We start from the raw sequence: 16,648 nt of genomic DNA, 5'->3' as shown, positions 1-16,648 counted from the left end.
CTCATTCACTGAGTATTAACCATCACTACTTACTGTTACAGGCTTTGTTTTCTCCCAGTCTGTCAGCAAGTCAGTTGTTCGGCTCTCCACTGCACGATCCTCTTGAACTATTTTCATCTGTAGATTTGCTACTTGTTGCTGAATGGCAGAATCCTTCCTACGCATGATGTCATTAAAGGCACCCCATTCTCCTTCGATGTTGTCAATGTACAGCCAAGAGGAAGGGAACTGGAACCTTTGTTTCTCAAGCAAGCGCTGACCATTGCGATAGAGCTACAAGACACAGTGGTTTTGAGTTAAAAAGACAAAACTTAATCTGCAAGGCTGAATAAACATACTTTAATAAATGCTCACTATAGAGCTCACAGGATTTTTCAGAATATAAAATTCAAATCTGTTTTTAAGAGAACTTTAGTATCATTTTATGACGAAACTGCATTTTATGAGCCAAGCTTGACATTTCCACAAGTCAGAATCATTAGCAAAAGATAACATACCTCAACTTGCTTTTCAAACTGTTTGATTTTACGTTTCAAGGACTGCACATATGTGATGAATGTCACAGCATCTGATGTGCTAGCAGTGTCCACAGAATGCTGCTCCAGCTCTTGACGGGACTGTTAAGGGCACAAATCAGTGTTTTAGCATTCTACAACAGCTGATCTGAAAGTGAAAAACTTGAATTAAGAGTTTTCTTACCTTAGAAATTTGTGAATGAAACTCTGTCATATTCTGACCAAGCATTTGGCCAAATTTGCTGAGCACCTCTTTATGCCAGGAGTCATACTTCAAATTGACCTTTGATTGTACCTACAAGTGAATAATGTAAAATAATAGTAATTTATCACCCTTGCTATTTTCTGTTATACCTATTCTGAAATTCAATGCATTTATCACAACAAATAATTATAATTTCTCACCTTGCCATAGTCTATGACAACAGGTCCAAACTCCTTTCTGGTTTCTGCATTATCAAATGTTCCTCTTGCCTTTCTTATCTGAACCAAAAGGGCCTGCCACTTATTCAGGTCTTCTCCAAGACGGTTGTATATATTTTCAGCCTGCATATCCCACAGACACTGGTACTGCAGCCAAACCTAATGGGTGTATTTCACAATGTTCAGAACTTCTCCAGTATATTCCAAAACATGTGTTTCCCTCCAGCCCCCAGGAAAACTGGAAGTCCATGTTAGTTTTAGCTGTTCCATTATATCCTGTCAGCCTCCTACCTTGACATACTGCTCCACTTCAGTCACAATTCCCATGACAGCTGAGTATGACTCCTCCAGAGCTGCAGGGCCATCAGGCATCCTTGTCAATGCATTACGATAGAACTTCTCTTCCTCAGACAGCTCATAATGCACTCCAACCTAAGAACCACAGTTATACTTGTGATATACATGTATTTCTGGGGCACTCAGGTTTGGTTTTAGATCAATACACTAATATGTTGAGGACATTTAATTACGAAGAGAAAGCAATTGCTCTGACTTAGATACAGCTTCATTACACCTACCTGGTATCTCTGACTTTGAATTCTTGGCAGCGACAGGATTACCATTTTCCATGAAAACATTTCTTGATAAAGTTTGTATCTACAGTCTTCAATTGGTGGATTCAAGTATATCACCTGGTTGGTTATTCTTAGTTCATGTACAATGTTCTGCAGAAATAGTAAAAAACCAGTTTTACTGGCAGATACTGCTACCTATAGACAAGAATCTTGGACTTCAAGAAGTACATTTCAAAAATGAACTTGCACTTAAATGGAAGAAAATATTTCTCCAAAAATAGATGCAGAAGTAGATAAATACTTCTATCCATATAGACCTCAGAAATAATTTCTGCATTAGTTAATTGACAATATGGAAAAAAACCAACCAACCAAAAAAGTCTAATGAAAAAAAAAACCCTCAGGAAAACTTACTTTGATCTTGGGTTCACCGCCAGGCTTATGGCTCACTTGAGGAGCATCTGTATCCATGTCAACTTCTGCTTTGTCATCTGCTTGTCCCAGAAGAACCTGGGTCCAGGCCCTCAGTCCAGCTTGCAAACGAACACCCAGGATTCTTTCAATCTAAAGAAAATGAGGCACATTGGAGGAAGAACCTGCATAGTCCCCTGAATGAAGATCCCCACTATCAGTATGAATATACTGACAGGCACACTGCAGGCCCATAAAGAACCAAGTGCTTCTTTACTAAACCATTCCAGCACCAGAAGGGGCTTACAAGAATTGGAGGGACTGTTTACTAGAGCTTGTAGCAATAAAATAGCGAAAAATGGCTTTAAATTGAAAGAAAGGAGGTTTAGATTAGTATTAGGATGGTGAGGCACTGGAACAAGTTGCCCAGAGAAGTTATGGATGCCCGATCCCTGGAAGTGTTCCAGGCCAAACTGGATGGGGTTTGAGCTACTGATCAGAGGCATCACTGCCCATGACATGGGGGCTACAACTAGATGATCTTTAAGGTCTCTACCAACCCAAACCATTCCATGATTAAAGAGGTTTAGGAGTTTTGGTAAATTTGCACTGAATATAATTCAAAGCTTATCCTCATCCTCATGGACTTCAATGTAATGAAACAATTTTAACCATATTGAAGTTGGCCTAGAGACCAATAACCTGAAACTTAACAGGCAAAATCAAACAATATGATGCCAACAAGTCTTTGCTACCTGGATAGCAAATCTCCACCTCCCTTTATCTACCTTGCTACCTAGCATCCTCTAGGCTGTCACACTGTATCAAACTTCTTTTCTTCAAAAGACAAAACTCCCCTTGAATTAACTGATTGCAAAAGTCTACAGTAAAAAAACTCCAACATAGGTCTTGCATCTTCTGCATACCAAAAATGCACTGACATTTCCAGGGAATGAGAATTTAGTCTCTGGTGTGACTATAAAGAAAGTCTCCCTGGGTGACTATGAAGACAATAATCAAAATATACTTTGCACCTGAATAAAATGTTAACTCTTAACATATACTACTCTTTGATCTCAAACCTACCTCCATATCCAACTTATTGACCCAGATTGGCAAATTTGAGTATGAATGAAGATTTAAATCATCCACAGCTTTCTGAACTCTGTTCAAGATTTCGGAGAAAGTCTTGTGATCATACATGCATGTTTCCAATGATCTCACTTCCAGGTCTATCTTCTCTTCAATAATGAGCAGATCATCCACCTATGATAATTTAGGGAAAATGAGATGTTTAGTTTGACAGGTTAGATCAAGAAAACAATAATTCAGTAATGGTTAATCATGTATCTTTATTTGGATGCAGCAATCCATTGATTTTAGCAATATCAAATGAAAATAGTACTGCTAATAGCAATTTTAGCACCACTAAAACATCCATCCAGTTGGCCAATTTGTGCTGACTCACTCAGCTACTTAAACCAAGAGCTGCAGAACTGGTTCTCAGCTACCCAATGACACTTCTGGATAACCACACATTACTGAATTATAAATGTAAAAGTTTTGCCGATAACACAAACCTTTTCCTGGAAACTGAAGACAGTCTCAGCCAAGCGCTGTACGTATGGATCAAGCTTGTATGATTCCCATACGAGTGCAATTCCTTCTGCAATCAAAGCCTGCACCTCTTTCTTCAAGCCAGCGACCAGCAGTGAGATAGTATTACGCTCTTCTACTTTCTCACACGTTCGCTCATAAGTGCGGACACTTTCAATGAGAGAAATAGCAAACGGATAGAGCTGGTTTGCCTGGTGAGCTTTGTTGACAATTGCTAGTGGGACACGGAAACCAAGCCACTTCAGGTTTCGGACTTCTTTTGAAAGTGTAATTATTTCTGGGAGGAAGTTGACTTTCAGTTTCAGGACATTTCCAGTTCGACCTCGAACACGAGTGCTTTCGATGGTGAAAATGCGACCAGACACACCAAGGTTGCGCTGTTGAACTTTTCTTGCCCAGTCATCAAAGATCTCCTGAGTGTTGAGCTTCATGCGAAAGCTATCTCCATCCTGCTTTAGCTTCTGACCTTCCACATGGTTCTCCCAGCCTTTGCCAAGGACATCCTCCACACGCTTCATGTAAGCGGTGAGCTGCCTGTCGATCTGTTTTGCCCAGATGATAGACCCCGACACAGGAGGCAGGTCACGAACGTGACTCATTTTACACGCTTGACTCTGTGGGTATTGTACTTTAAACTTGTCATGAAGAGACTCGATATCATCTTTCACACGCTGGATCAACTGCGTTTGGTATTCGCGAATGGCGCCGCGAATGTGAGGTCTGACAAACAAGGCATTAAAGCGGGAGAAGATCCTGAACATTTCATTGGCATTCTTTGCTGTACCGAGCTGGTCTCTCAAACGGGCTGTTATTCTTGTTTCAACTCTGTCAATTCTTTCATCATAGCGCTTCATTGCTGCCTCCCAGGCTTCTGTACCTTCTTTGGAGACATCTAATCCATCTACTTCCTTAACATTCTCATAAGCAAGATTGACTTCTTCAATTGCATTAGCATCTGCAGCATCAAAAAGAACTTCTGCTACTTTCATATCCTGTGGTTCAGGTACCTCTCCTTGATTTTGCTGGGCAACAGCTGTTACCTATATTAGAATCACAGTTTAGTGAGTTGGATACTTCAAAGCAAAGTGCAGCTGGTTCTAAAAAGTATTGCACAAGTCCCCTACCAATCAGTGATAAATTCTTAACAAACTTTCAGTCATGCTTCAGAACTAACTTCCAGTAGGAACAGGGCAGCACAGCTACTTTACAAACTTCCACTACTGTGCAGCATAATCTCATTTTCCACTGTGGTTTAGCCAAGTTCAAGGATTTAAACATTTATTAATCTCCTCTGTGTTATGTCTAGACTTGCTAAGTTTATTAACATGAGCACGTATTATGCAATGTAAGTCAGAATTAAAGCTAAGCCTATTAGCAAGGGTTCAAAACTAAACATGGAAACTGAATGCTACATTACATTTGTGTTGGTAACTTCAAGTAAGACTCTTGAAGAAGCCACACAGATTTTCTGTTTGGTAACAGCCAAGATTACATTACCTGAGGTCGCAAGACTCTCACAATGACTGCTCTCAGCTGCTCATGCTGACGCCTGAATTTCCTCATTTGATCAAGACGACTCTGGAGTTTCCTATGAGCAGGATTGATGCGCCACACCATCTTCAGGTTCTCTTCCCTTTTTCTCTTCACGATATCTCTCAGCAGAACTTGCAGCTTCTCATATTCATCATCCCAGGTTTGGAATACTTCAAAGCATGCAACCATTACCTGAAAAAAGTTTTAGAACAGGAACTTTAACTCCCAAATTAAATGCTTCCTGAAAGTCACTGTCCAACACAAAAATACAGCAACCAGTATCACAAAGCCATGAACATACCTTTTCAAATTCTTCATAGGCCACATGCATCAATTTTCTGGTTCCCAACACTTTAAGCAGCTGAGAGCTCAGATCTCTTGAAATAGCCTCCACTAAACGCAATGCCCTTTGGATTGGATATTTTGTGTTCCTGATTTTTCTCAAATGTGTAAATATTGCAACAAGGGCCTGCCTGATTTTGTCCAGCTCCGTAGCAGACAGCAAGTCATTCAGTGGAAAGTCTTTCATCAGTGGATTATAGTCATTCACAGTTTCCAGCGCCTGTTTCAGACCTAAATGGGAAAGATTTTGAATATAACTTTTCATTTCATTAACCAAAATCTCTATCTGTAACTAGACCAAGGCTCCTCTAAACAACACTGCTGTTTGCACCACATTGTTCAGGTTTTTTAACAGTTTAAGTTGTGGGGGACATTTGAAAAAAATGTTATTGAACAGATATTTTACCTGTGTCAGTATCAAAGCTGACAGTTGCATGGAAACGTTTGCCATGTTTCAGAATGTCCAGAGTCAGCAGAACTTCTGGACTTTCACGTTTTTCCTGAATGCGGTACAGAGCCCTTTCCAAATTTAACCAGAAGCTTATCTCCTGTAATGCAGTGCCTGATGCAGGATCTCGATCTAATTTGGTCACCTTCAAAGTAATGAAGAGAAAGAGATGGGAGAGAGAAAAGCATTTAATTTATATGCTTCAACTGTAAAAACTTGCTGTTAGTAAATATAATTCAAACACGCAACAACTACCAGTTATTAATAATCCAACCTTAAGACAGTTTTGGCACTCATTCTTTGAAAAGTGTAGGAACTGTATGCAACATGTGACAAGTGTAATTACAGAGATCCTAAAGGCTGGTTTTAGGACCCTCATGTAGTAATCTTCAGCACAGCCTAAAAATGTCACCTGCCTGCTTCCCTGAGCCCTGTCTCTATTCTGGTTAAAGGCAGATGAGCCAGGCAAGATAAAAGATGTTTAGACTCTTAAGAAAAGACAACACTGTTCCATAAGCAATAAGTGTTTCCTGTGCATACAAAGGCAAAAAAGCCAGACTAGTATCTCAGATGCTGTTTTTGAGTAACACCAGCAGAACAGCAGTTCTTTTGATAAGTAATGGGCAGAAGTATGAGATTACAAGATAGGGCTGCAGCAACCATTGTGAAGTGGTTACAGATGCACCAGGAGCAAATAACAAAACAGGCCAAATCAGATGTGTCAATCAGATCTGCTGTAAATATTCAAAGAACAATTACAAAATTCTATTACAGTATGTAAAACATAGTCATACTCTTGGTTATTTGTTGAACAATTTAGACTAGATTCCAAATTTAGACTAGACTTAGCCTAATTTTAGACTAGACTTAGCCTAATTTAGACCAGTATCACTGGTGACTCAAAAACCTGGTCTCAGATCTTCAGAATATCCTGCACAAACAGCATTTTACCAGTTAAACAGTGAAGAAGATACACAATTATTTCTTAGTTGTTTTTCCCCCTGTTCTTTATTTAGTTACCTTTTGAATTTCTCTAATCCAGCGGTTGACACCAGACTGTAACTGATTAAGGAACAAAGGATCCTCAGCCTTCTCACCAAAATCTGTAACTTTTGGTTTTTCTCCACGTTCATAACACTGCTTGGCAACATTAGTAATGGTTGCATGAATGGGCAGACTGATCTCTGGAATTTCAATATTCTGTTGCAAATGCAAGAGGCCCATTTCAAGCTCTGCAATCTTTTTCTCAACTGAAGGAGCCATTTTATCTCCATCCCTGAAAAAGCACAGTTTCCATATAAGAAGGCAAACCAAAAAAACATATGTAACACATTTAGACCTGAACTGCTTCCCCAGAATTGACAACAGCATCATACAAACTGTGTGCTTAAAAATTCACATGATTCACCTTGAAGAGTCACTGTTGTTTGTTACTTTTTTTAAATAATTAAACACTTTAGTTCATTAGCACAGAAATGCAGTATTTATACTGATTTACCTGTCTGCTTTGCCAGATTCTCGGATATAGGACTTGAAAAAGGGAGCAACAGCATTGCTAATGAAAGAGTGCAATGTTTCATATGGAGAATCTTCACTGAGAGTGAGCACTCTGAGCTGGGAAGACACTGGTTTGTCTGCATCAATCACTGCTGTACGTTTAATGAACGCCAGGCTACGGAACAGAGAAGAGAGTTACCAACCAATCATCTGACGCTTGAGTGACAGAACAGCTTAAATCTGACTGCAAGTTCAGGAGTCAAATGGTAACCTGTATCATCATACTTCACAATCTTTCTTCCAAGAGACTTGAATACAAGTTTTCCAAATAAATACAGCTTTACAGTTCAGCAATAAGCAAGCTGAACTCTCAATAAGGACTCTGAAATAGAGGCACACTAAAGAAAAAACACATTTTACAATGCTTCAGTGAAATATGCCTCAATATAAGTGACAAATATGTAACAGGCACACATAACCAAAGGATATTGAACCCAAGTTGCGTATGTTACAGCTGCATGCATACCAAAATTAATAAAAGTTTGTTTCTTTAGCCCCACAGCTAGAAGTCCTAGGTCCACTCCTTTCAGGCTCATGACACACCCTTTTTTATCAGAGTCTCTGCCTTGAAAAGCTATTGTTCCCCTTGAATAAAAATGTTGCCTGAAAGCACTAGGTAAACTGGAGGTAAATTTGTAGCTAAATTTGCTTGCGCAGGTTTTACATATATAAAGTAGAAATGTTAAGATCTATTTTACTAATTCACCTGTTTGACTTTATTCCATAATGAATGTCAGTGCTGATACTGTAGGAAATGAACTCTTTTTCCTCTTCTCCTTCGTCTCCCACATCCTCTGCAAAAACATATAGTATGTAAGAAATACTTAATTTCTAACACATCTGCCACTCCTTCTCAACCAACTTCTGCTATTACTAGACGATTTTCCAACCTTTAAGCTCCACACCAACTTAATTAACAAAATTAGGTCAAATGTAGCTTTGCAATATCTCTCAGATGCAGAATGGGTTCACTGTCTTTAAACAAAACTCCATTAAGATTTAGGTTGCTATAAAAACAATAAAGCATTACAGTAAGTGAATTATAACTCACATTCTGAGAGAGAAATCTGCAATACAGAATGTGCATTTATTTGCGGAGATACGTTGCCAAAACAACTACGCCTCAGTGAGAACATTAAACAGATGCTTTTTTTGTCCAAAGGTGGCTTTGTATTTTCAGACATAAACTTTGAAAATGATTTGGAAATTAAATCTCTGAACAACAACAACAAAAAAAATGTCTTGAGAGAACAAAAAGCCAAGCCATGGGAAGTATTCAGACATTAGCACAGCCAGTGCATCACAGATGATGTAATTGCTGAGGATGCAGGCAGCCGTGCTGCAATGCAGTGATTTCAGTGCAGAAGGTTACTCTCGGTTGGGGGACACACTCTGACTGGACACATTATAGCAGACTCTGTCCCCTGCAGGCTGGGGAGCTGCTGATACCAGAGAGCAGCTTTCATTATGCAGAAACAGGGCTTCTGTTTTACTGTACTTGTAATCAGTAGTCTACTTCATGCTATGCAGTCCATGGACAAGCTTCAATAATAATGCCATTTTTAATAGTGTCAGAACTCTCCATATGCTGCTGGAGATTTGAGATCTGTTAAGTATGAACACCTGGCTGTCATTCACAAAATCCACTCTGCCCAAGTAACTGCTATTAAACCGGAAGACATGGACAGAAATGGCATCTGTGCATCATAAATTAGTATTTGGCTTTTGACATGTAATGAGTATCTCAATTTCTTTTTATGCATACATATGTAACGATATCTATGCCATGACCCTGAAGATAACTGATCACCAGTATGTTTATTATTTCCAACATGAACTAGGGATAACCATTCTTATGATCCAGGCATAGCAAAAAATGCAGGAATCATCTGCATTAGTATTAAATGCTTTTCTTTAAACCTTATTAAACACTGTATCATGAATTCATAAAAACAGGTGTTCTTTTGTTCTCTTTGAGAAAATTAATCCTACCAAAAAAGAAGTCTCAAACTTTGGAAGGGGAAAGAGAAGGATAATCTGGATATAGGCAAAAAAATAAACAGTGATAGGGTATTTTTAAGCAACATCTGAAGCTTACAATTAATAGACAGTGAATGAAAAAACCCTCTAAGTGTGCAGCAACTGCAGGGCATATATCAGGACGCTGAACTCTTTCTGTTGACATGTTAAATAATGCAATACGAAATACCATTTTATTAGGATTTGATACATACAGGAACAGAACCACCAGCATGCTAGGAGCAGCGATTCAGAAGCTTAATAGTGGAATTTTGCAAGCTCACGCTGGCAGGCAGGCAGCCATCTACAGACTGTAGAGGCTTGTTTAACAGTAAAAGCCTGCATTATGGATGAAACCTTGCTGCATTTTCTCACTGTTTCTTAGGCTGCATTTTGTGACACTAAGAGCCCATTTAGCAACAGATTTGTTGTCAAGTCACTTTCGAAATAAATAATCAGTTACAGCAGCATGTGAGTAACAAAGACACTCAAGCTACAGTCTCAGCTTAGCTGCAGCATTTCATGCAGCATTTGATGCGGTTCTGAGCACGGCCACCAGGCTTTGGTTACTAAACAAAGGCATGGCAAGGTCCACATCTTCCTTTGTCAATTACAGGAACTCCCGAATTCACCATGAAACGACGCTTTATACAGGTCTATTCAGGCTGGGGTTATTTTTTACCCTTTTACCCGGGGTTTTGGCGCTGTGGTTCTGTCTCAGAGCGGCTGCCTGGCCCAGGCGGTCACTTCTCGAGCAGCCCGGCTGCCGCAGGAGCGCTGCCCCGGCCACTGACGGAGCACTTTGGGTGCGCTTCCAAGCAGGACCGGCCGCGGCACGCCCGGATCGGCGCCGCGCACCCGCCGGGGCCCGGCCCGCGGAACAGAGGCGGCGGGGGAGGCCGGGCCGGGCCGGGCCGGGCAGCCCAGGCCGTGCCGCCGCCGCCCGAGCCCTACCGCGGACCCGCGGCGCCCGGCCGGGCCGCGCTGAGGCGGAGCGCGGCGCGCCCCTCCCACCCGCGGCAGGGCGGCGGCCGCGGCCGGCAGCGGCCATTTTGCCACCGCGGCGGCTCCGCTCCCGCCTCACCTTTGAGCGTGGAGCGCTCCACCAGCACCGTGTGGACCTGCGGGTCGGAGAGGAACTTGCGCATATGCTCCACGGCGCCCTTCTCCTCCAGCGCCGCTTCCAGCGCCGCCGGCGCCTCGCCGCCATCCTCCAGCAGCAGCGGCACCAGCTTGCGCAGGTGCTTCTGCAGCACCGACACGTCGGCCACGTTCTGCACCGCCGAGCCCGACACCTCCATGCCGCCTTCCTCGCCGCCGGGGCCGCCGCCCCCGCCGCCGCCGGAGTCGGACATGCCGAGGCAGAGGGACGCCGGCCGGCTCCGCGCTCCGCCCGCTCGGCCGCGCCCCGCCTGAGCCCGCCCGCCGCGCCGCGCGGGAGCCTGGGACGGGCGGCCCGCCCCGCCCCGCCCCGCCCCGGCCGCTCCCCGCCGCCCGCTCGGAGCGGTTTGTCTCGGGAGAGACCTTACAGATTACCCGGTTCCAGCACGCCTCCCATAGGCAGCAGCACCTTCTACTAGACTAAGCTGCTCAGGGCTCCATCGAACATGGCCTAGAGCACTGTCAGGGATGGGCAGCCATAGCTTCTCTGGGAAACCCGTTTCAGAGCTTCGCCATCCTCGCTGTAAAGAACGTCCTCCTAATAGCCAATCTAAACCTATTCTCTTTCAGTTTGACTCTATTCTCCTTGTTCTGTCACTAAATGTTCTTGTAAGAAGCTCCTCTGCGTCTTTTTTGTAAGCTCCTTTCAGTTACTGAAGGGTTCCCCGCAGGAAGCCCTTCCACAAGGGTTTGATCAGTGGTTTATTCTGGAAGGACAGGATGGCATGTGAGCAAAAGGGAAAGGCAACAGCTTCCTGCTCACTGCCCTGGCAGCAGCACCCGGGAGAGATGTGTTCTGCTGCTGCCTCCTTACCCGGAAGATAAAGTAGGCCCGAGGCTCATTTATTCAAAGGAAAATAGTGTTTATTTCACGTGAAAAATTAACCCAGAAGCCATAAGGTCAGGTGGCAAAAATGACGTAGTCCCGGGAAGAAAGCAGCAGGCCAACTGCAAGGCTTCCTCAGTGAAATATCTCTGCTGCTTCCCATACCCAGCCCAGCCAGCTGTACTAATTACAGTTTAATCAATCTAGCACCCAAACCATTAATCCCAGTCTTTGGTGAGACTGCTTCCCAAAACCAAAGGACATACAAGGAGACAGGGACAAAGAGTACATCAGTGAGAAAGGGGATTTTATTAAAAATTAAATAATTTAAGAATTTAATTTTTAAAACCTCCTAAACATCTGTTACAGCTGCCACATCTCAATGTATGTTTGACTGATCAAGGTATTCGATGAGTTTAACTCACTGCTGCTGAGATGGACAATCTCACTCCTCCTTGCCCAAAATACTCCCCCAGTCCTGGCTGCCATTTGGAGGTGTCTGGGAGAGGGGAAGGGGCAGTGAAATTCCACAGCAACTCTACTGACTCCTCAAAAGCACACTCGGGATGGTGTGTGACCCACAGACAAACTCCCGTTTTTGCTCATATGGAGGTAGAAAAGGGAATGTTGTCCCCAAAACAACCATACAAAACTGCATCTGAACCTCCTATGCATTTCCTCAATAGATACACAAGGAAATGCACAGAGAGCCCCAGGCCCCGGACCTGTTCAGATGTACTCCCCAAGAAGGAAGCTGGGATGGAATCCTGCCTAGCATAAAGACCTGATCTGTAAACCTCTAGACAAGTATAACTCATAATTAAAGTGTGTATGTCCAGATAGGACACCAGAAATCTGGAAAGCCCACCCACATATCCCAGCACCTCTATTTCTACCAAGGGAAAAAGGATGCCATGCTTAGGCAAGCTCCTAAAGCATTTATGAGTCCGATTTAACTTTGAAAAAAACAGATTTCTTAAGTAACAAAAATCTCGAACATTCTTGTCTGGAAGACAAATTATATGTTCAGCAACTAAGTTTCAACTGCAAGCACCAAAACTAACAGAGGTGTTTGTTTTTGATGAATCTAACATATTTAAACCCCTCCCCTACCACCCCCTCCCCAGAAAGGTAATTTTTTTTAATGAAGAAAATTAGTGGTAGATACTTCCCTGAATACGCTGTTCATAGAATGGTTACTGAGACAGTGTTTTAGATAACACTCACCTATTTCAAGTTTCTGAATCTAGTTTGCCCACACCATGTAATTCTTCTACATGCAGGTTGTTTCAGGATTGTTTCATATGAAAAAAAGTGCTAACTTTGCATGGCTGTCTGAATTCCAACAAGGCTATCCTGTACCTGGTCTTGGCTGACACCTTTCCAGGTTAAATTAACATTCTGGATGTGGAGATGTTCATTAAAAGGGTGTTGATAATATTCCTAAGCAATCTTGATATGTCTCAGGTGTAACTTGGCATCTCTTTGGAGGTGAGCTCAAGCAATGATTCCAAGTACTGGCATGCTCATTCTTCTGGAGCAGTCATCATCTGCTGTGCCAAACTGTCACAGAATTTCTGTAACTTGCAAAGGAAGATACAATATCTAACTGCTATAAAACTGTTGCCAGGATAAAATGCAAATAAGGAAGTAAGTAGAAGAAAGCAGGACAGGGATAGGAAATTAAATTTCAAGTAAATATTTATACATATTGTTGGTGACTTGTAGAAAAAGTAAAAACCCTTCAACAAGTCTCATTTTAATGTAGGTTTTAAAATCAGAAATGCTCCATGTGTAACAAGTGCTGAACTCTGATATCAAAGTGTTAGGCCACTTGCAACTAAAAGCCAGTGATTCTTTAATCACTTCATCCTTATCTACTGTGCCAAGGGGAGCAGGACAAAAAGGCAAATTAAGTTAAAGGAAATTGAAGCAGAGACAAGATAAACTAATTTTTAACATAAGTACTCTTCTGCAGTCAAAGCCTGCGGAGACAGAAAAGGCTTTACTTGCTCAATCAGGGTGAAAAATAATTTGCCTTGATCTGGTTCTAGTTAATCATGTATGTCCTTTTCCTGAGCACACAGAAGGCCTGGCCCTTCTTACAGGAGTGAGAAGCCACTGATATCAGCCATCCAAAGGACAAGATGGCCAATATGACAGATCTCCCATATAATTTAACTAAAGACATGTATTTCAGAGAATCATAATGAAAATAGGACTTGTCAAGATACAAGATTTACTCCTAGCAAATGCAATACAATGTATGTAGAAAGAAAATATTTTTTGTAAGTTATAAAAGAAACAACTTCAGTGGAGGAAAAAAAAAAGGATTTTTCCTATACTTAATACTAATTTAGTAGTATTTGAGACTCATCTCTAATCCTCTTGCATCTTTACTTCTAGTGACTGTACTAAAAAAATTACTATGGCAAGGTCTTCATGCTAGCATGAACTCTCTCAGGGTGGCTTTTTGGATCACAAAAGGGCCTAAAACAGCTCAAGGCGATTATGTGACTGCCCTCTCCCCTCCTCACCACAGGGTCAGTGCTTCCAAACCTTCCTGCGTGTGTGCAGAGCTCCCCGGGGCTGGAATGAATGCAGTCCCCGCGTGCCTGGCTCCAGCTGCAGCTGTGCTGCTCTTCCATGAGCTGAGGGAGGAATAATGCACTGCCTTCTTTCAGCTCCACAGTAAACTTTCCTTTGGGAATTTGTTCATACAAAATGTTTAACTACATCCAAGTTTTATTTCATAAAGTAAAGATAGCTCAAGCCAAGTCTCACTGAAAAGAAACTATAATCCAGGGAGACAGTGATATTGTAATTAGAATGGCATTTCTTAATTAGCTATACACAGTCTCCACAATCACTGCACACAGTAAGGACAAGATCCAAGGGGCAGAAGTGCTCCACTTTTAGGTGGGTGGCCCATAAAATGATCCACAAAATGGATAACCTGAAATCACAGCTATCTCCTGTAAGTACATTTGTGAGGTGCATAAAGCAAATGAACATATCTCCGAACACAAGCAATATGTGCTACACTAACACCTTCCTTTCCAATTCTACAAAGTTAAACCATGAAAATCAATGCCAAAAAAGGCTGCTGGTCAAAGCCCCTGAGACTAATTCCCTTAGAGGAAAAGGATTAAAGGTCATTTCCCTGAAAACGCTGGCAACTCACTGAGGTATTTATATGGAAAAAATGTCATCGCTCTCAGTATTTTAAAACATCGTATTTTGAAATGTATTCAACCCTGACTTCCAAAAGTGAATAACTGGATCCTCAGTAGTTTCAATATCTTGCTTTTAATTCATGATTTGATGAGTTTACTACTGAGCTCATGCAGAAAACTTTTTGACCTGACTTGTAACTCAAGTCTTACATTTGTAACTCAAGCCAATAGTGAGCTCTTGATCCTAGGCTCAACCCCCCAACTCCCCCAGTTACTGAATGTGAGCTTTATGTGAGTAATTTCCTTAGTTCTTTTTAAGATTTTTATGGATTCCAGAGGGAAGACAACTCATACTGCTGACTTTTGTTTTTCCCTATATTCTTGCCATCTGATTATGTATCAAGTACCACAGTATACTCCCAGATTTTAAGGCTAGTTTGCTTGAAGCCTGTCAATACAGAAATGTTACAGGGAAAAATACTATGGTATAAAAGATGCATTTTTTTGTATTTGTAGATTGGAATACTACCAAATTTTATTACTGATTGCTGTTCTACAAGTGAAGTCTGCTTTTTCAATCATCCCTGTTTTTTTATTCTACTTAATGGCCTTTGTTTTGGTCATAATTTTGTTTTGGTTTTGTGAAATTTATGAAGTTGATTTCTAGAGATGACTCTGCTAGCAGTGATAATCTGAACACATCCCCAAACACCTTGTGTTAAACTTAGTTTCATGATGAACAAGTAAAATTCACATGTTCTTTATTTGTCCATATAATACACCTTTTTTTTTTTTTAAAGTTTTAAAATTAGATAAAAGCATATTAAATGGTAGGTGTATGAAGTTCTTCAGAAACAATGCCAAAACAAAAAATTGAATTACAAAATGTTAAAAAATATGTAGGTACATTTGAACTTAACATTCCACTAACGTATAATGTTACAGATATTGTCTAATGAAAAATAATTGTGCCACTTACCTATTTTTGCTGTTTCTAGGAACTTTTTATTCTGTACATAGGACGATTCTGTACAAAATATGAAGTCTACATTTTTATTACTTATTACCATAAAACAAGGTACAATGTATGTACAATATTAAAATGAAGCCATACTAAAGCCACACTAAAAAGACACTTGTAATATTACTTTTGACATTCCTGATGTACAGGTGTAATTTTGGAAAATGGGGGAAGGTATCAGACAGAACTTTATGAAGAACAACAGTCACCAAAATTCTACTTTAATTTTTCTTTTTATTTTGGATGTATTAGTTTTAGAATTGTTTAGTACAAGATTATACGAAATATATAAATATTGATAACAAACATGCTAAACCATTAGTGATGGTAAGATTTTGGAATATTGCCTAAGCAAATGTTCGGTGACCCAAAATTTCAAATATGCCTTTATAAAGAACTTGAAGCATCTAAATTACCACAATACTTCCCTTTTTTTGGTGAGTGTTTATCTTCAATAAAGAATAAAAATAAAATCTAGACAGTGAAAGATGTTCTTATATGTTGAGTATCACACAATCAATCAAACACTGATATACAGTTGGGTTCCCCCACCCTTGGATAACATAAGAATAATTCCTTTCAGCAATCGCTTGCACAGACATACTGAACACCCAAAATCAAAGGTAACTGATAATCTACCAGCTAAAGATGGAAGTTCAAACAATGGTATATCAAAATACATAGGCGTTGCTTTACACAATTAAAAAAGCACCCTTTTTCCCTCAAAAGTAGAAGGCATCTTTAAACTGTTTTCATATAGTTTATCCTAATGGTAAAGCATTTTCTTTTTCAAGTTTTACAGGAAATGTTTTCAGACACAGTGGACATTCCACTTAAAGGTTGGGTTGGTCTTTAAATTTAGGTGTTGTAAGCCAATATTTACCACTCACAATTTTCTTCCAATAGACAATGTAACAAATTTTGGAAATTGAATGTTAAATGCATTGTTAAATGCAACCAACGAACAGCAGGCACTACATCTGCACAAGGTTACTATGAATGTCTGCTTGGAGCAATACTTTTT

At 40.8% G+C, this 16,648-nt stretch overlaps 1 protein-coding gene across 1 annotated transcript in view; it reads right to left on the bottom strand.

Moving 5' to 3' along the window:
• DYNC1H1 (dynein cytoplasmic 1 heavy chain 1) overlaps positions 1–10,865 on the bottom strand; it is a 44,749-nt gene extending 33,884 nt beyond the window's left edge. The window contains exons 1-16 of the mRNA XM_021549636.4: positions 10,525–10,865; positions 8,128–8,215; positions 7,363–7,536; positions 6,885–7,140; positions 5,823–6,009; positions 5,376–5,647; positions 5,039–5,266; positions 3,505–4,581; positions 3,011–3,190; positions 1,928–2,077; positions 1,517–1,663; positions 1,230–1,370; positions 921–1,097; positions 700–810; positions 498–617; positions 34–273 (exon numbers count right to left, since the gene is read on the bottom strand). Of these exons, the coding sequence (XP_021405311.1) occupies positions 34–273; positions 498–617; positions 700–810; positions 921–1,097; positions 1,230–1,370; positions 1,517–1,663; positions 1,928–2,077; positions 3,011–3,190; positions 3,505–4,581; positions 5,039–5,266; positions 5,376–5,647; positions 5,823–6,009; positions 6,885–7,140; positions 7,363–7,536; positions 8,128–8,215; positions 10,525–10,795 (3,819 nt within the window). The 5' untranslated portion in view covers positions 10,796–10,865. The remainder of the gene's footprint in view (positions 1–33; positions 274–497; positions 618–699; positions 811–920; positions 1,098–1,229; positions 1,371–1,516; positions 1,664–1,927; positions 2,078–3,010; positions 3,191–3,504; positions 4,582–5,038; positions 5,267–5,375; positions 5,648–5,822; positions 6,010–6,884; positions 7,141–7,362; positions 7,537–8,127; positions 8,216–10,524) is intronic.
• Positions 10,866–16,648: the final 5,783 nt, after the last annotated feature.

Source organism: Lonchura striata, chromosome 5, assembly GCF_050655825.1.
Source record: "Lonchura striata isolate lonStrDom1 chromosome 5, ASM5065582v1, whole genome shotgun sequence".
Lineage (NCBI taxonomy): Eukaryota > Metazoa > Chordata > Aves > Passeriformes > Estrildidae > Lonchura > Lonchura striata.
Note: the sequence above shows the minus strand (reverse complement) of the source record. Positions and strands in the feature narration are given on the sequence as shown.